This window comes from Tinamus guttatus, unplaced genomic scaffold (assembly GCF_059628265.1).
Source record: "Tinamus guttatus ecotype Peru unplaced genomic scaffold, ASM5962826v1 Tinamus_guttatus_pri_ptg000314l, whole genome shotgun sequence".
NCBI classification, from domain to species: domain Eukaryota; kingdom Metazoa; phylum Chordata; class Aves; order Tinamiformes; family Tinamidae; genus Tinamus; species Tinamus guttatus.
In genome coordinates, this window is record NW_028288848.1 from 8,795,496 (window position 1) to 8,816,190 (window position 20,695).

A 20,695-nucleotide genomic window follows, 5' to 3' on the forward strand; every position below is an offset into this window, starting at 1 on the left:
CGAGGCCAGCACCAAGGTTTTGCTCGTGTTGCTTCTCACTGTTGTGTCCTCGAAGCTGCTGGTGCAGCAACACACGGAGCTGCTGCCCCAGGTCTGCTGGCTGGGGCTTTTGGGGACTGTTTTGCAGTGGGGCTGCAAATATCACTTTTCTGTCCAGAGAAATTAGCCCAGAGGTCATGTTGAACAAGGTCTGGTTTAGGCATGAGCTCAGGAAAGGAAATGCAGGAGATGCAATGGCAGCCAGACACTGCCTGACGCTGTTAAGTATGAACAGAACAAAAATAGGAAGAGAAGGTGATATCTAGACAGTGACCAGTGAAGTCATTTGTTATGGAGGGTATCACGTGTGAACATTATATTCAGTAACTTTATGTGAGGGTGGACATTTTCACCCTCTACCATTTTCCATGGGAAAATATAATTAAAGGAGTCTCTGATGATTTGCTGCTCCTAAGCTTGCATTGCTTATGAATATATACACACACACACACACACACACACACACACTGGAATTAAAGACGCAGGAGGCATGACCCCATATTATATACTATACTATAAAAAGAACAGTACATACTGCTCTTTTTGTAATTGTCACATAGTTAAATTGTATTTGTAAAGTATTATCCCAGACAGTCTATATGTAAAGCTCAGGGATGGTGTTGGTGGAACAGCAGTATTTGGATGCTGGTATCCCCAGTCACGAGACAGTTTGGGGTGAGGGAAGAGCAGACCTTGGAGGGGAAGGAGAGAGAGAGAGAAAGGATGTGAAGAAAGAGGTTTTCCTCTGGATAAGCTTCTGCATCCTGCATCACGATCTTGTTCATATTTGCCTCAATTTTCCTTTTGTCCTGACTGAGCATATTTTTGCACAGGAAAATCTTGGGATGACTGGAGCAATTTCAGCTATGATCTATACAGCTCTCAGGTCCTGAGGGCTTCTGACTGTTCAGAATGTAGGCAATTCAATGTTTCCTTCACAGGAATTGCTGGAATAACAAACCTAGAAAAATTCTGCCATTTTCTGATCAAGGACTTGTAGCACATTAACACCTTCTCAGGCTTTTTGAATAAATTCAATTTCAACCAGTACAATATCAAGCCTCAGAAATGATTATTGCTGTCCTCCCTTCTAGAAAAACAGATACTATACATTAAAAAAAAGGAGAGAAAAAAATCAAATATTAAATACTTATCATTAGTATGTCCTTGCTTATAATGAAGTTAACTGCAGTCTCTGAACAGATCATATGTAGATGTGAAGTTGGGATACTCTACAACCAACTGGACTGCAATACTTGTTGCACATTTCTTGGTCGTTCGTTTTTGTATTTGTTTGCCCCCTTTTACATTGTTTGACTTTGTTACTAAACTTATTTTTTTTACAGGCAGCTGTGATACCTGCAGCAACACTTGTGCAACAAACTCAAAGCACTATTTACTTTAGTTGATTTATTTCTGAAATAAACTCGTATGTGAGATTTTGGGAAAGAAAGAGGAAATTGTATCCAAAGCCTCTGTAAGTATTAAACTTACTTTAAATCCCATTAAAAACACAAAAATCTCTCTTCATACGGCTTCATGCTCCCATTACTGTATCAGATTTTTCTTGTACGTTATTGTGTGTGATGGCTGGGTACAGATGTCCAAGGTATCTCTGATTTATCTCTCTTGCCAGTGCTCAGCCACAGTGGCAGCAGAGGCACTTTCTTCTATTATGTGCCTTGTTATCACGAGCCAGTGTTCTTCCAAATAAAAGTGGGTAGACACATTGTATTGATAGCCATGTTATTTGGAAGGAATCAAATGTTTACCAGTCTGTTATTGAAATTAATAGATATTATTCTAAATCCTACTCCTCAAATACACCAGTAAATGACAGCTGTCCTCAGCATCCAAGGACTGTGCTTCTTTCTAGAATGATATAAAAGTGAATTAACCTATTTAGTCATCACAAGCTTTGCAAAGCGATGATGCATCAGCAATAGTTGATCAACTCAAGTGCCCCTTCCAGGAAACAACCCAATCTTTGCCACTTGCAGCTTGTGTTGAAGACAACAGGATTGAGACAGATGTCTGAGACAAACAGGCTCCAGTGAGGCAAGACTTTGAGCACAGATTAATGTATGTGATCTACATTGCTCTGTAGAGGACCCTGTCTTTCCCCTTTGACTACAGGCAGAAATGTGAGAGCCTGATCAAACAAGTTAGGTGCCAAAAGCCATGTGGCGGCCCCACACTGAGCTTTTCAGAGGAGGGCCAATAGCTTGTGTAGTGCTTGAGAGTAAATCTGCAGCCCAGACTGTAGTAAGACACTGCTGCAGCAAGCTGTTATTTTCGTGTTTAATGTATGTTGATTGCATCAAATACAGGAAATTCCTTCATCAGTAATTAGCAGCTTTAGTTGAGCTGCACATTAAAGCTGTAAAGCTGTGAAGACAAGCTGAGTGCAAGGAATCTTCTAAAAATATCCATCCAGCAGTTATATCTAGTGACAAGCAAACACAGAGGAAGTTGTAGTGGTATGATTTTTAGAACTTTGAAACTTTAAATCAGAAATATAGTATGACTGAGAGTTAGGACAAACAAGTTCATAAACCAAGTCAGTCAGTGTAATAACTTTTGCAGTTATTAAATTTACAGGATCCCCACATAACTGATAAATTCATATTTAACCTGGGATCTGTCAAGATTAGGAGGAGTAGTTAAGATGCCCTTTCATCTGCATTTGTGTGACATCCAGTGGCTGGATGGGTCAATCACAGGCAGGCATTTCTTGCAGAAGGTGTAAAAATGGCTCACAGCGCTGGTTAGGACACAAAGGCAGAACATGCATTGAATATTCATACTAATGGAGCAATTGCTTAATTCGGGTTTCAAAATAAACAGATGATTAAAGAAGCTTATTCAAGGGAAAGCCACGAATTTGTATGCATGTAACGCCCCTTTAGGGCACTTTCCCACTGCCTCTGAAGTAAACTCATCCCAGTACTCCTGCTGAGCACAGGGAAGGGAATAAACAATATGCAGCCCTAGTCAGAAATGAGGAATTTCTGTTTTGCTGCATTCAACTGTTGACTGCACCATAAGTGTCAAAATTCTCATGAATTTCATTGGGAGCAGTTCTGAGAAAAGAGCTAAATTTTCATTAAAATCTTTGAAAAATGAGAAATAGACAATTATCCTAAGAGTGACTGTGCCATATAATAATGCTGGTATCAGTCTTCCAATACATTTTTGATTTAATGGAAGTATCCAGAATTGTAGTCTATATTCCAAATAACTGCTTGAAATTAAAATAAATAGTGGCAGATGTACAAAGTTTTTTTTTTTTTTACTGTTATCATAATTATCTGATATCAGCATTGCTCTAAACATTAGTAGGAGTCCATCCATACTCTTTTCCCTGCAGGAATGCAACACATGTAATGAATTAGTAACTGTTTTATTTATTGCAGAGTTGAACGCAGCCATATAAAAAGAGTTAATGTAGAACATTTTTTACAAGCTGTTCTTATAAATACTATCTACTATTGCTAAAAATGAGAAAGGTGACAACAAAAAAATCTTTTTTTTAGTTTACTTTATGAAGTCCATAAGCAGCTACATAAAAGCTGCTAAATACTTATTCGTATGATTTTTTTAGACAGCAAAAGGAAAATCACAATTTTCTATAAAAATATATTTTAATCTCACAAAACTGGACAGAGAAATTGAGCATTGTGGTTTAGGGTTTGAAATGACTTTATAATTGTGTTTTTCAAATGGGCTGAATTTCAGGCTCCATACTTATCACTTGTGAACTGGTTTGAGGATGCAGAAATATAATTTTTTGCCAGTCAGTTTCATTTTAAGGTGAATGGGATACACATACAAAAAAGACCATGCAGGCCTGGGTACTGCATACAAGGCAAATGTTGCTAGCTGAGACAGGAAAAGAGCAGCTGTGCACCATTCTTGGACACAAAGTCCTCAAGAGTCACGAGGTTAATGCACGATCTATTTTTTTCATGCCTGGTTTTGCTGACTACACGCTCAGTCAACGATAATAATCAGAATAAAAGTCTTCTCATAGAGTTAGACCTGTTTTATGCTAATCTATGGCAAGGAAAAGCAAGTCAAATGTGTCAGAGTTGTATTTAGAAGAAAACAAGGATCAGATATATGAAAATGCTCTTGCTGAGATCCAGTCCTTTGAGCTGCCTCTTGGAACCACGCTAAGGTATGCATCGTTTAGATCATATTATACTGTTCATGATGGATTTGCTCCATTCGTTAGCCATTCTTTCAGCCAGCTCAACATATTAGAAACTTGGTTATCTTGACACTGGAATATACAGGAAAGTTGTATTTGATTCCCGTGTGATTGGCTCTAAACCAAAAAATATAAACTGAAGGCATCAACTCTTTCTTTTTATCAAGGCACAGACAGCTATTACCAAAGGCTGGCTGCAGGTTCTCTCTGAAGAAAGAAATTGCACTTGAACATGAAAAAAAAATCACTCTTGTGCAGCAGGATACTTTCAGTTTGATGTCGACAGCTACAGTTTTTTAAGATTAATTGCTTTTAATTTTTACTGAATAGAACTCTCATTTTGAAGGCACACATACTTGGAGTAAGGTTTTATTTAGCAACATACCTAAATATCTGAAGATTTTAATATTATTTAATTTACAGCTTATGGAAACAGTTTAATGGTAGAAGTGCATGTGAAAAAAAAATCCTTTGGATATTCAACCATACAAAAGTAACGTATAAAATATTATAATATTATATTCCTAAGTATATTGCTAGTATCTGTAGAAGTTTTAAAAATAGCCTGCCTGGATTATAGGCATCAGGTTGCAGTGACTACTAGGCTAAAGAAAGAAAATCTAATTTACCCTGAAAAACGTATGTGTCAATCTACTGAAGTATTTTGGTGATTAAAAAAAGTGGGAAGACTTTTTACTACCTTTGAGTAATTTCTTGAAGGAAATACTATTGCAGAAATAACCTGTAGGATTTTTCCTATTTTCTTTCTGGAGTATGCACTTTTGTAGTCACTTGCCTACATCTGGACTCCTCCCTGTTGTTTCAGTAGGTGTCATCAACAAATTCAGCTGAATCAACACTGAGTATGATAAAACAAGCACAGACAGGATGCGCACGCTCCTAAGCGACGTTTATTCACCAGTGTACAAGTGTAGTTGCACCAGGGCAGGAGATACGACAAGTCTGACAACAGTATCCATAAGGATGCTGAGTGTTATTGTAGCTCACTGGTGTGTGGACCTAAATGCATTCATAACCATAAGCTTTTGCCAGTTTTTTCTTTGGAAAAGCAGCCACAAAGCACCCCCCAGCTTCATGCCTATTCATGCCTAAGGCCTGTTTCTTCAGGCTGGCTCCCTCTTTGCAGATACCTCTGCCCCAAAAGCAGGTGTATCCTGTCTCCTCAACATGCAAAACCCAAGGAGCGGCTCATCTTCGGCCACAAACCACAAAGTGTAGAATTTAAATAGAAAATGAGTTATTCCTTCTTCATTGAAAATAACATTAAAAAAAGAGCCTAGCTGTACACAGGCACAGCATGAGGGGCTATGGCAATGCAGGAAACCATATGTGAGTTTCTAGTGAGCATTACCCCTGGATTTCTGCCACCTGAGGAAAGCAAAGAGGCAGGTGATCTAAATTAAGTAATAGTAATGATGAAAAAAGCTGCTAGGTGGCAGTTAGCTCAGTGCTGCGATGGTGATAAACAGAGCCTGCGTGGTGACTGTATCTGCTGCCTCAGAGGGAGCCCCAAGAACAGTCCCCAGGGGAGCCAAAAAAACTAATATTAATAATTAAAAAGCCCCCTGTGTCCCCTAAAGCCTTCAGAGGCTGCTCTAACACGCAGCGCGGCCGCGGAGCCGCCCGCCCCGGGAGGCGCGGCAGAGCAAGGCCGGGGCCCGGCGCGGCCCCCGCCGCATCGCGCAGCGCTGCGGCCGCCGCTCCCCGTCTCACCGGTGCCGCCGGGGCCGGGAGGCCGCCGCCTCCCTCCGCCCTCGGCCGCTCCCTCCCTCCTTCCCTCCCGCCGCGGCTGCGGCACGGCGGCCGGGTCCCTCCCATCCAAGATGGCGGAGAGTCTCCCCGAGCACGATCGGATCCTGCAGGAGATCGAGAGCACCGACACGGCCTGTGTGGGGCCCACGCTGAGGTGAGGCCGCCGCGCGGGGAACCCCCGGCCCGGCCCGCAGAGCTGCCGGGCTCGGCGGCCGCGCTGACAGCTCCTGCCCGGGGGAGCTGCCGCCGGCGGGGGCGCGGAGGGCCCGGGCCGGCCGCTGTCACCCGCCCGGCGGCGGCCTCGGGCTGCCCGCGGCTGGTTGCGGCGCCCCAGAGCCCGCAGCGACCCCGGGCACCTCGTAGCCTCCCCACCTCCCCCAGTCGAGCGGGCGCCAGGGGCGCGGGCTCTCCCCGGCCTCCTGCGCGGCCGCGTCCCCGCTCCCGGTGGCTGGACGGCTGCTCGGAGCCTTTCTGAAGCGCCGCGTTTCATTGACGTTTCTTTTTTTTTTCATTATTATTGTTTTCCAATTATTTTTCCAATTCCAATTTCCAGTGACTTAGATCGCACATCGAAACGGGTTTGCTTTGACTTTCCTGCGGGTGAGCAGGATGTTGCTGGTGGCGCCGGCCCCGGGCAGGGCCGGGGGAGGAGAGGGCTGAGATGCCGGGGACAGGAGCTGCTCTCGCCGCGCAGGTCACCGAGCGGGGGCGGCAGATGAAGCAGCAGGTGAAGAGCAGGGGCTCTGGCGAAGCGGAGCTGGGACAGCTGCGAATGTTTCCCTTATTCCCTCGGGAAGGCGCTGGGGGAGCTGGAAATGCAGCTTGTACTGCAGCGGTGATGGAGAAGGGCTGTGTGGGGACGGCGTAGAAGGTCTGGAGCAGAGAGCTGGCTGGGAGGAATGTCCCTGGCGCATGACATGGGGCATCTCATGCTTCGTACTGGGTGGTTGGGTGTTTGGGGACCGCAGCAGGTTCCCTCCAACACACGCAGGTGCGTGGGGTCTGCAGCGGGGGCATTAGTGCGGGGCTTGGGTTTCGTCCAAGGGCATGGGGAGGCTGCTTATGGCATCAGCCCTGTCTTGGAGGCTGCTGCTGTGCAGAGCTGCTCCTGCTTGCCCTGGCCTGTGTCCCTCAGCATGGCTGGAGCTGGGAATACGGCTGGAAGCGCCGTGCTGAGCTTTGTGAGGAGCCGCTCTGGGGGAGCGCTCAGGCTGTGAGAAAACGAGGCGGCCCCGCGGGCACCTGAGCCGGGCCTGAGCCAACAAGCCCAGGCAGATCAAAGCTGATGCCTGCAAAAGCACCCGTACCAAAGCAAAAACCTAGCAACAGAATATGAAATGTAGTTGCAATTCCCCTACTGTCTCCAGTGTATAACTTTTTGTAGGGACCCGTATATAAAACATGGGCAAACAAAACGTGATTCTCTTATATGTGCTATAGCACTTCAATCTGTATGTTTATAGGTATGATTTAAATACTTAGTTTCTTAACTTTTTTTTTCGTGTTTCTGTCCTTTTTCTATTTATTTTTCATATATTTAAATAGGTTTTTATCCCCTTATCCCAGTAAGTTTTCCAAAGGAGAGTTTTGCATTGGAGGCTGTCAGAGCTTTTAGAAAAGATGTGCATGTTGGTCTGATTTAAACTTGTCCTCATTTACAAGCCAAGCAATTGGACTAAGGAACATTTACATCTGTCTTAGTGTCTTGAAAGCAGCCTGTCCAACCCCACGTAACTACTCTGCTACTTTAGAAAAACATAAATGTTTAAAATCAAAACTGGTGTTATCCCTTCTGTTACGCTTGTTGGAAATTTGTGAATTGCTGTGTGAAACTGAAGTCTGAGGTTCCAAATGCAGTTTCAAGATCTATTTCAATAAACAAAAGCACAAACTAAAATGTAACATTATTTTCTGCACAAAATTTAGAACAGTATAGATCAACTGAACAGTATAGATCAAATAAATGAATTTAGTAATTCCATAGCATAAGCCTACAGCATAGAGCAATCTGTTGATTCCGTGATTTCCAGTCCTAGAATCCATTGACAGCAGACAGTTCACCCAGTGAAATGTTTTTGTAATATATGACCTGTAACGCTGGGCAAATATTTATCACATTGTGATGTGAAATAAAGTACCAGCATAGCTATTTAATTAGCAGAATGAAAGAAAGGGTTTAAGCTGAGTGGTTCGGCTGAGGAGCATGAGGTAGAAGGCTGTGAGATAGACAAGAGCTGACTTTTCCTTAATTTTTCCTAGCATGATCTTAGTAGCTTAAATACATCTAAATGCTTACAAAAGAAGTGTAATATTTTTGTGGGTATTACGCAGATTCCATGAAATCACTTTTCTTCTCAAGCTTTTCTTTGCTGTTTTGTTAGTTTGATCACTACAAGAGAACTGTGTGGTATCCTCTATATATGTGTATATGCATGTGTGTATAACACACATATAAATGTGTGTGTATAAATAATATTAGCGTATGTAATTGATACGGAAGGTGAGAAACACTTCACAGATCAACCGTGCAGGTGATTTTATAGTACTGCGATCCACTCATTTATAGGAATGTGCGGTACTTTATAGATGGAATGAAGGTACAGCCAAAGCAACTGGAGTTACTTAGGAGGGAAAGCCAGCTTCTAAAGGCTTTTGTGCAACTTAATAAATGCAGCAATTATATTTGTTTAAATAAATTAAATGAAATAAATTTATTTTAAACAAATATAAGTGGATGAATTTGTTGATTTCAGATTGTTGGCATTTAATTTGCATCTGTCATTTCAGTAACCCAAGCCAGGCCATTCTAAGTGGGGCTTAAATCAATTGTATGACATACCTTTCCTTAAATAGGTAAACTGTAGATAGAGCAGGCCAGATTTTTTTCAGCAGACTCTGAAATTGTTTTATCAACACCTTTCTAGCTTAATGGCTAACTAAATGTGGTTAACGACAATCCCTGTTAAAGGCTCATCATTCTCACCTTTTTATATAATGTGTTAATATAGTATAATTCATGTCATATACATACCATTGGTCTTTGCAAAACCAGGAAGAGTTGATTGTCACTAAATTTCTGATGTTTATAAAGCAAAAGGGGGGAAGGGGCAGAAAGAGAGAAAGCCAATTCCACTACTGCCCTCCCCAATATAGATATGGTTAAAAAGTTGGTAACAAAAAGTTTCAGGCCCTTGTTGAACTTTGTATAAATAAAGATTTTCAAAATCTTAAGAGTTGATTTTTAAAGAAGAACATTTTCACTGTTCTTTAATACTATGTTGACCATACCAGGGTAATTATTAATAAGGTAATCACAGGTTATATTTTTCTCTTCTATATAATTTATCTACTGATTAAAAATATGTTGGTTAAAATGTGACAAAGTGGAACTTAACTGAATGGAAGATGCTGTTCTAGCAATGTGTTGATATACTGTGCTGAAGACTTATCCAATTTGTTTGAAAGTGTAATATTTCAAAGATGTTAAAAAAGGAAGAAGAAAGGTGAATGAACGCTTAAACTGCAGGTTGGAGATGTCAAGCACCTATGTGGCATGCTTCTTTTTCTGTACACCTGGTCTCTGCATGACTGCATCACTGAGATGGCTGTGTTCTGTGGTCCCTGTGTTCAGCATGTCAAAGGACCTGCATTTAGTAGAGCAAACTTTAGTACAGTACAAAGGTAAAATAATTAAAGGATCGCGGTGGAATTGGTGATGACGATTTGGCAGGTAAGGTGCAGAGGATAAGGAGGTGCTGTGTCTGCTGCCGCATCTGTAAGCGCGCTCTGTGGCTTAGACCCGCTAATGCCGCATGGAAGCACCGCTCGCGTCAGTGAGGGAGCGTAGGGTGCTTATAAGCAGCTTTTCTATTCAGCTCATCTTGAAGTCAGTTATTATGCAAGGCCCTTTGTAAATACTAGAGCATCCTCTGAGTTGCTGTGAATTACACTAGCCATGAAATTTTGCTCAGTTTCATGAGGGCTCAGAGTCTTGTATGCAGATGTATGACTGACATGTTATCTGGAATAAGGAGCATATAGGAGATATATATGTGCATCTCCTATATGTTAGGAATATATATCACACACAGATATATAAACATTATATATATATAAATATATATTGCTATGATTTTATAGGAATCATAGTGATTAGGACTACAGCGTTAATTGTTTTCTGACTGATATTGCACTGTCCTGTGGGGATCTCTGACAAACCTAGGATTGTTTTGGACTGTCAAAGTTCAGAGCTGCCCAACTGCAAAGCAGCACTGTTTCTGCACAGTGCTGCTTTTTTCTTCTAAATTTAGATTGAACGTTGCTGATAGGAATGGCTAGTAAGTTACACGATTATTTGTCTTCAACGGAATAGTTAGTAAGGAGTTGCAAAGCCAGTTTGAAGGATTTCTCCAGATGGTAAAAGATATCAGTGCAGTATCAACAATCACAGCCTGGGAAATATTTTTTTTCTGGACACTTGCCTATGGGTTGTTGGGATTTCTGATGTGGTTATCCAGTGACAAAATGTGGTTGCCCTCAGCTTTTCCCTGTGGTCTTATTTGTCAGGTGTGATTGTCTAAAGGAATTTTTCCATGTTCTATTTTTTTGTTTTTGGATTATGATCCAGAGATTCACATTCGTCTCTGTTTACAGCTTAGACTGTTTTATAAATACAGCGAAAAACTTTAAAGGGTTCTGAGATAATCAACTTGAGGTTTTAAATCAAAATTAAATTGATTTAATGTATTTCAATTAAAATGGTAATGTCTTACAATGCTATAAGCTATTTTTATGGTTTTAAAATTAAGAGTCTCAATCTATTAGTGCTCTTCTTAAACCTGTACTCAGTTTTGAAGTCAATGTATTTCATTCCTGATTCCTCCTTCAAACTGAAGTTAAAAATGGCCTGAAAGAACTAGAAAATTGTTGCCAGTTGTGGATTTTTTTTTTTTTGGATCGGGTTATAAAATATTCTTTAATGTATATGTATATGTCAGTTTATCTTTATTATAGTAGTACACTGCAATTGCAAAATGCAAGTTCTGTAGTCTGTTGAAAATAGCCATGTCCACCGCAAACAGTATCCTGAAAAGCATCTGCTTTGCCTGTAGGGTGTTTTCTGCATTTACTGAGTTTTGTTGCTTGATGCGGATTTCAAGATATTAGTTGCAAATTGAAAGACAGCAGTCAGGTAAAGCAGTTAGCTGCTAGAACACATTTATTGGCATTTATATCATTGTAACAAAACTGTTTTTATCACTAGCCCATTGCATGAAGTCATAACAGCATAACCACAAAAGCAGTGCATGCTGTAGACAGATAATCTAGAATATATATATTAAATCACAGACCTGTAGTTCTGTTTTATTTTCTGTAGGCTAGCCTCATATTTCAGACATTCTTCAGATTTGCCACTGGTGGCCAAAAAAAAAAAAAAAATTAGCAAGGATTTGCTTCCTTTGCTGCAATTTCGAACCAGTACGTCTGAATTTTTTTCAAAGCCTGAACCTGTCTCTGGGTGATCTTATCTGTATAGCATTTCTTGTGCAAAAATCTTTAGGTTCAGTGCTATTTAGGTTTCTCATGAAAATAAATGTTTGAAAATTAGGCCATCTTGAGCTTTGTAAGAGTGTTTGAACATCAGCATCTGACTGAGTTCTTGTAGCATTTTCCGAATTGTGAACAGCTAAATGAAGCTTTAACCTAACTAGCATTGTGTGTGAAGGGTACTTCTGAAATAGGTCTCTGTAATTTCACAAGCATTACCAGAGAGCACGAAAGTGTTCCCATGTTTAGGAAATATGTTTCAAAATGCAATAAAGCTTTTAAAATAGAGGGATCATCTGCTAAGAGGCCCGGAATAGTGTACTCGAAAGGTAATTGAAGCAGTTTGTATCACTGTATTTCATCTAAATTTAGTTGTTCTCTCTTATGAGCAGGTCATTTAGTGTTATGCAGGAAAGCCAGTGTTACTTATGTAGCACTTCACTGGCCTATTCCTGAACATGATTTTCCTTAAGCTGATTTTCCCAGTGCTTGTCAGTTGTCCTGATTCAAGACCTGCCATATGCATGGCAAATGCAAATTTTTCCATTCTTCTCTTTCAGATTTTTTTGGAAGACCATAGCTTACACAGTCCTGCAGATTTCCATATATGTTTCTGAACCATTTCCCAGAGACTATGCAATTTCCCCAATACAGATGTCTACCTGAGGACCAGTAGTTTAATTCAACGAAATATAAGTCTGTTTTCGACACTTACATATGAAAGGCTGAATTATAGCAATTAAATAAGTTTTGAATCCGTCATGTTGCATTTTATGGATCAGACTATTAAAAGGAGTTCATAAGTCTGTGAGGACTGATATATTTCAAATGATGTTTCTAAGATAATGCCAGGAGTGGATTCGCAAATAGGAAACTATTTCTATAAGCTGTAGTAAGCTGTTAGATACTGACTCGTTTAAAAACGTTAGGCTGGTTTGCATTGCCATCAGGCAAGCAAATCAGATTTTATCGTGCTCCAAGGCTTGCTATGGCTGGTTACAAAGTCTCGCGCTCGCTAGTCTTCCTGGCTGTTCTCTGACTGTGGTTGAAATGCCCAGACCAATCCCTGTCACCACAGCCATGGTAAAGCAATGACATCATATTCCATTTAAAGTTCAGCTTAATGTATGCCCAACAATACATCTTCTCCTTATCTCCTGCCTGCCTTCTAAGGAAATACTTTTATGCCTGACAAATGGTGTCCTGTGCAGATGGAGTTAATGATCTTTCCTGGAGACCGGCTCAAGCGCTTCCTGTACCACAACCTTTGCCAGTAATACCAAACCAGGAGGGAATTAATCACCGATTGAGGTATTAAGGAGGAAAGAGGCAGGGTTTAGAGGCCTTCAGCTCTGCTAGAAAGATTTGGGATTGACACGGAGGGCTTAAAAGATGGGTTTGAGCAGTTCTCAGCTGGCAAGCTGGAGAGAGGGCTGGGGCTTGCTTTTCCTGTTGACAGAATCCAGCTTTGTTCAAGTTGCTCACTTTTAATACTCAGAGTGGGAAATTCGCCATATCTTAGAGAAAATGCATTTGCTTGCCAACCACCACTGAATGCAACTCTTGAAGCTCTCCTGTGAACCAGAGTAATTTTAAATTAATAATGTATATACTGTAATGCTGGTATCTAGTGGGACAGTCCTGAGATGGACAAGCCCTCAGAAGGGCTGCACTTGGAGCCCATTTCTCAAGCACATAGGGCTACTGAAGTGAGCTAGCAAAGATGAGAGGTGAATTATTGCAAAAGGTAGGTGCTTCCCAAAGGAAAGAAACATCGAGAGTTAGTTTAGGTGGGTTTTTGAACTAGAATGGAGACATTTCTTTTTACATCATCTCTTTCTGTCCATGCTGGAAGGCATGTGCATGAACAAAAGATATATGCAGTACAACCTGTTGCTTGTATGAGGAAAAATGCAACATGATTTGTTAAGTATAGCTGATATGAACTTGTAAAGCCAAGAAAAATTAAAAATATAAAATTATTGGAAAAGGTGCTCCTTGTTTATTATATATGTTTGCAGAAGAATCCAGTTGTTTTTAAAACTCTTTTAATTTGGAGTTTCCACGGTTTCTAAAATCATATATTTACATCTGTGTACTGTTGGTGTCCTGGTGAAAATTTAATTAGACATTTTTGCTTATTACATAAAAATGCTCTTTTTTTATTTTCACGTGTCATGAAGGATATTCAGAAACAATTGTAAGTTTTTATCTTAAAGACAGTGTATGAAGTGCCCAAAATAAGGAAAAGAGATTAGCTACAGATTGCCATAAATAGCTGTTTGTTTTGGGCAAGTATGTAACAAAAGTCTGGTCAAATCTTTAAGAACAACTCAGAAATTCACATTTTCATTAGTAGATGAATCTGTTGTTCCTGAAAAGGACCAATTTAGATTACAGCCTGTGGAAATAATGAAATATAATAAGACTATATGAACTTCAGTGTATCACTTTATTATTTTTGAATAATCACAGGTTCCATTTACTTCCATTATATTCATTTACCTGTATGAAACAGGTGGCTAAACTTGGCATTTTGTTATTTGCAAATAGCTGCTACTCAAGGTGGAGAAGTTGCCATGTTCTTTGCAGCTTTGCTGTCTTTCTGATATACTAATACAATAAAAATTTGAAGGAAAAAAAAAAAAAGTGGTGGCCCGGCACTTGTTTTTCAGCTTCTTGTTGCACACATCAGTAAGTAGCACAAAGGCTTGACAGGAAGAGCCATCTCCTTGGTCAGCAGTGTAAAAACAGGAAGGAGGAAGTCTATTGCAAATCTGGGTTTGCTGATTATCAGTTCATGTTGCTGCAGAGGATGTCCATTAAGAACCATCAGCATGATACACACTTATCCAGAATGAGCAATGACTGCTCCACGGTGCCTGCCACGGAATATGGACCCTGCTTATAGGAAGTAATGTTAACTAACAAACTGTACTCAGCCCTTTCCTGCTCATAGAAACAGGATACTATTAGTGAGAACAATTCACAGAAATTGCACATACAGGAAAACCAGACAAGTAAAGCATAACAGCAAAACTAAGATTAATAAAATCTTTTCTGTGATTAGGCTGTGGCCCAAGTTCTGCGTTATTTTGGTATGTAATAGGATCTTTTCACTCTAGAAGAGTGAAATGTAATTATAAATAAGGATGGCAAAACTGGACCCTAGGTAGTGTCTGGCATAGAAAGTCTGGTTAGGTATTAAGAAATGTGCTTATTACTATAACTCCAGTTGAATTACAGGAAACACCTGGACATTATTTTATAAAGCTTTTTAAGGGTGTATGCAGCAACCTATATGAAATTACTCCATGGAAAACTCCCTGCAAAGTTTGCAGTTTTGTGTAAACAGAAAATATCTTTGTATATTGTAGGACAAAGGAAATTTTTGCAGGGTTTCCTGTGAATTTGCAGCTTAAATTGAATGTTTGATACAGTCTCCTGGTCAGGGATGGCACAGTTATAGTCAAAATGACCTTCTTGTCTTAGCGGCAGAAACTTGATCTGCATGGTAGGGTTATTGTGCTGCACAGAGTCTGCTGAACTCATCATGCGTCTTTGAAAATATTATCTTATAACTTTTTTAATTAAATGAGAAATGGAAGGAGAGGAAGAAATGTTTAGTTGTCCCTTTCTTCCAGTGTGTAGCTGTGAGCTACTTGAGAGATCATCTCTAGCTTTAATTTTAAAATTGCTTTTGGTAACTGGTTACAAATTTTAAAACACAAATTTTAACAAGTGCAGTTGCTTCTTTTTTTTTTTTTTTTCCCCCCAATGTATTTTTCATGTCTAAGTGATCAGTTAGTTATTTTTTACCCCAGACTTGCAAATGTGAATCTTTACTCTTAACGTCCTCTGCAGTCTGTGCTCCATGGCGACCTTGTCCAGCTGCTGTGCTGATCTGTGCAACTGCCCTCTCGTCACGGCGGGCTGGGAAATGAAACCAGCACCCGCCAAACGGGCATTGGGATAGAGAGGAGTGTGCACGGTTGTTAATTGCTTCATGTGTCTTGTGTAACCAGGAAATGAAAGACTTTGTGGCAGGGCAGCCAGGGGAGGAACATGCAATTTATGGAAGGAACCGAACAGAACGAGATGGGCCGGTGTGTGTGTGTGAGAGAGAAAATGGTTGCAAGAGTCAAGTCATGAATAGTGAGGAACTACTGCTTTGCTCATTTTGCCCTAACACTGTAGCTTTAACATGGACAGTTTCTTCTCTATCTGCTGTTAGTTTCTTATGCTCTTTTCCACGTCATTTTGCAGCATTCCTTCAGCAGTGTGTTGAGCTGAATTGTTTACATCTTTAAAACCTAAGTGTGGCAGAAGGCTTGGTGTTGGAAACAGGAGAGTTGTACATTTCTGAGGATATCTGCTCCCAATGTCAAATAGAGAAGTGAGGAGGAAGTCATTAATTGCCGACGTTTGAGCTTAAAAGGTAGTTTTCTTACAGTGAAGGTGGCCTTGTTCATAATAAGAATGGAAAATATTTTAGAATTTTCATGTATTTCTTGCGGCCTTTCTACAAATGCAGGTACATTCAGGCCTCTGTTTTACTGCCGAGACTCCATCTGAGGGGTGTCAATCATCAAACTCTTATTATAAGTTTTCATAAATCTTTATTCTGTAAAAAAGACAGGTGAACTTTAATTTCTTACATGTTTTTCCAAACAAACCTCTGTTTTTAAAGTCTTCACTTTATTTCTACTGCTGCTGTTAGAAACTGTTGTTAGAAGTGATTTAATCACTAAGAGGAGCACTCCAGAAACTAGCTCTGTAAGCTCAGAGATGTTCATCTTGAATACAGGTTGTGATTAAAAGTCAAATCATTGTCCATTTAGGACATGTCAAGAAATAATGGACTTATTTGTTTTTAAACCCCAAGGGGATTTGTTAAAAATTATTCTTTGTCTTTAATTAACTAATAAGCTTTAGTAATTAATTCTCACTGACAGAATTATTTGCTACCAACCAGGAAGTCATCTCATCTTCTGGATCAGTGTCTGATGAAAGTGTGCAGTGTCTTTTTTTAACTTATCTTTTTAGCTTGCATGAAATCTGAGTACCTGGGCAGTTCTACCTAGCATTGAAAAGTTATGTTGTAAGAGAAGAAAACAACTTATTTCTCTTTATAACGACTCTGGAAATCCATTTCACCATGATAAGATCCTGGCTGGTAGGTGACACTGGGGGTTGTAGTTCCGTACACATTCCTGATTATCCAGGCAGGAAGATGGCTCAGATATGGGTGGTGGGAAGGGGAATTTGCTGAGCTCGCAGCAAATATATTTTGGTTTCTCTCTTTTTACACTCACTTACTAGTCTGTATGTACTTCCTTTGCCTAGTCTACTCAACGTGCTAAACTAATTACGGGGCTTATGGATTTAGGATTTTTTTTTCTCCTTTATTTATGATCTTTGTCCCCTTCTTTTTTATCCAGTTTACAACTGGATATTTAAGACTTGTATCGTGGGTTGTATCCACAGAAATTATTTAGGTGATGCTATAGCAAAAAAGCCATATTAGAAGCTAGGCTGTAACCCTTTTGTGAACAGATCTACAAGAGTGGCTTTGAGTAAAAATGCGTAAGTAGAGAAGTTTTCATAATCTAATGGTTCAGATGATTTGAGGGCACTTGATTTTTATTTTATAAAGGCTTAGTTGCATTTTATGGCAGGGGATAGTTAGATTCTTGACTGAAATTTAACTCTCTGGCAATAGTCTTTTTGACTATTCCTCAAATAGTGTGTTTGGGTATAGAATGGTGCCCTCTGGTGTTTCAGTAGGGTCTAGCTGGTAAACCCTGACCCTTTCTCCAAGAAAGACTGGAAGATTATGTGTGTTTCACAGCATACATCTGTTTTGAAAGTGAACATTTCTTTACTCTTGTTTTATCATTGTAAGAAGGAATACAAGTGTCTTTTTTTTTAATGATAAAGAGGCGTCTTTATTTGTTTTGGAACCTGAATCTGTTTGTTTTTCTTTTTCCCTTTAATCCAGCTAATAACAGAAGACACAAGTGTCCCTATTTCAATGACATTGAGCCATTTTCTCCTTTTTTTTTTTTTTCCCATTTATCTTTGTGACTGTTCAGTGCTTGACCTCAGCTGGTTTTTCTTTTTTTTTTTTTCTTTTTTTCTTTCCCCTGCCATGGGTGCTCTACTTCCTCCATCAATTGAGAAAGTAAATAGTCCTTGACTCTTTTACCAAGTCTGTTGTCTAGGACATCGCTCAAATTAATCATCTCTCATTCCAGATTCAAAACTGAGATGGAATTGCAATATATTGTTTTGTGCCAAAATTAAGCACAAACTTCTTCTGCTTTAGACTGCCGATTTTGCACTTTTTTCGCTCCTCAATTTTGCAAATGTCTAGTGACAACAGGTTTGGTTTTCATGGTTGTGTGGAGTCAGTAGTAACCCATAGGTCCCTGGGGATACATTGATCATAGGTTGAAAGCAATTGTAATGCAATTGGATCATGTATTTAAATTTTGTTCAGTTCGGTTTGTGTTGTATTTCAATCACCAGCAATCAGTTCAGGTGCGCCTAAAGCTGAAGAGGATTCTTGGGTATCTGTCATCAGAAGTGTATGAGTCTAAGAAAATTTGAAAGAACTGCACACGGCACATGTAACATTTCTCATACTAACTTAGGCTTCTTTGCTCCTTTTTAAGACATTTTCCACTGAAATATGTGAAGCCATATAAAGTGAGAGAGATATTTTTAGGTTTGAGGTAATTGCATGCAGTAGTCACAGTCTGAAAAAGTGCATCTTGGTGGGTTGCTGCTTTCTCACTTTCCTCCCAGAAGAATTGGGGAGTTTCCTAAATTCTCTTCTGTCTTGATTTGTCTGCTTCCCAGTTTAGCTCTGTGAAGCCAGTTTTACCATCCGGATTACTTGTAGTGCTGCATGCCCAAGCAGCCATAAGCTGTTGAAATACACAACTTCAGATAAGTTAGTAATTATTTTTCCCAGATATGTCTAGACCATTTTTGAAATGTATGCATAGAAATCAGCGTCAGTATAAGCATGTCTAATAGGTAAATCAGACATTCATTTCCTCATGCGTGTTTACGGTTTTGAGAAAAGCTTAATTTATGTCTAGACAAAGTGCACTTTGCTTTTAAAGTGACCGATATTTTAGGTCAGAGGCTTCTGAAATAACATGTAGTATCATGCCTTAAGAATACAGTGTTCTGAGAAAGTTAGTGAATTTGTTTAATTCATCCTCTTAGATCTCATATATATCGGAGAAGTTTTAATGCAGAGTGTGAATTTCTTCTAAATACTGTGATGACACTTTTTTAAGGCAGTTCTCCTTCAGGAACTCTCTTCAGTGCCTCTTCAGTGAGGTGGAAAGGGTGGATTTGTTGTTGTTCCCACAAGATGGAGCCCTTTACATACACAATATGGAATTTTTACTGCTTGTGAATTTTAAGAGACTGTCAAATACCGCTTCAGATCATAGGTCACCATTTTGCTAGTACCCTTCTAGAAAGTGATATAATGCAGGACATGAAATAGTAACTCTAATAAAGAAGGGTAATTTCGTGGGTAAGGCAGCACATAGGAACATATACTGTATTGATTTCCTTCCTATTTTTAATCGTGTACTTTCTGTGTGACTTCAAATTGTCCTAATATCCTTCTAGAGGTTTTATTTATTTATTTATTAGCCTATGCTCTCTGGAATTATTTAAAACACTTAAGAAATACCTCAATGATAAATTATTTTCTCCTTTCAGTATCTTAACAACTTGAGTGTCAGGGTTGATAGGTCTGAAGCACTAAGAAGGTATCAGAAAAGCCCTGCAGAGCTGTAGCTCCGAAATCAGCAGAACACATCCAGGTCCAAAAGGCCTGTGCACTGTTACCACCAAAGGCAAAAGCTCGGCAGCATTTAACCAGGCATGATGTTCCCTTCACATCATCTTTTTTGCAGTCTTATTGTCCTTTTAGTCATGGGTTCCCTTACTAATGTTAGGGGTGTTTCTCCCTTGCTTCACAGGTCGGCAACTTTGGATAGTCTCCTGGAGCACTTATGAGGAAAGAGCCTGTCTTTTAGCATGTTTGCTACCTTTGCTATCCTAATCAGAAGAAGGACGTTCCTCAGCTTTTAGGAGCTGGGAATCCCCACCAGAGATATTTTATTGAACACACTTTCCTTGAGAAAATCTGGCAAGCTCTAAGGAGTCGGCTTGCTTCTTTCCCTTTGTAGGGCAGCGTACTTTATTTTTAATTTTTCTAATTTCTGTTGCTTCTCTCACGCTGCCTAAAAGCTAGCAAGGTTAAAGGGAAGGACTCTAGGTGTGAGAGTCTCTTTTTGGCCCTTCTCCTCTTCAAAAGGACAAGTTCTTGTCAGACATAGGCTATGGATTTATCGATCAGGTTATTATGAACCAGATCTTAACAGAGCAAAGTAGGGAAGTGGAAGAGTGCCTGTGTGTGTGTATATATACACACACTTCAACACTGTAGGACTCTGGTTGGTGTAAGTACTGGAAAGTGTTTTGCAGTCCGTATTGTTCTAGAGACTAAGTGTTTGGACATCCCTGCTGTCAGCAGCACGGCCTGGTTTTAATGACTCTTAGCTATCCACAGTCATGTCTGTTAACAGCTACACTTATTCCATACAGAGTATTTTGTTGGAGGACAGAAAATATCTTGTAGAACAAAAATGTCTGATGCCAAGAGGAAGACTATTCTAAGGGATTAAACATTCTGAAGATTATCTTAAAACTGGAAAAAAATGAAGCATCCAGCATTTTTCTCCTTCTCATGCTGCCTTTACCTGTGTTGGGAAACTTCATACCTTTGCTCCCCAGGACAATCTTCAATAATACTTTTCTTGCTGCCTCTGCTAAGGTTCAGAGCTTTAAATTGCCCATCAAATTGTGTGCTTGTTTTCACACCTGCACCTTTTCCATGCAGCTTCTCTTTTGGACCCAGCTCAGCAAGCTGCACTCCCATTTTCTCATTGACTTGTGTTTGCTACTTGACGTTTATAGATTCATTATTCTAACAATTAGTAAACCAATAAACTCTATCAGCTGGAAAAGTCGTCTGCGTCTCAAAATAATTAGAACAAAAAAAGCCAGACAATACCTGTAACAAATGTA

At 39.9% G+C, this 20,695-nt stretch overlaps 1 protein-coding gene across 4 annotated transcripts in view; it reads left to right on the forward strand.

Moving 5' to 3' along the window:
- Window positions 1–4,029: 4,029 nt before the first annotated feature.
- Window positions 4,030–20,695, forward strand: part of EXOC6 (exocyst complex component 6) — an 89,611-nt gene continuing 72,945 nt past the window's right edge. For 2 of the 4 annotated variants that reach the window (XM_088528754.1, XM_088528755.1), the window contains exon 1: window positions 4,030–4,219. In XM_088528754.1, the coding sequence (XP_088384880.1) occupies window positions 4,098–4,219 (122 nt within the window). In that variant the 5' untranslated portion in view covers window positions 4,030–4,097. Of the gene's footprint in view, window positions 4,220–6,055; window positions 6,180–20,695 lie in introns of those variants that run through there. The other 2 variants (XM_088528756.1, XM_088528758.1) reach the window with 1 other exon arrangement.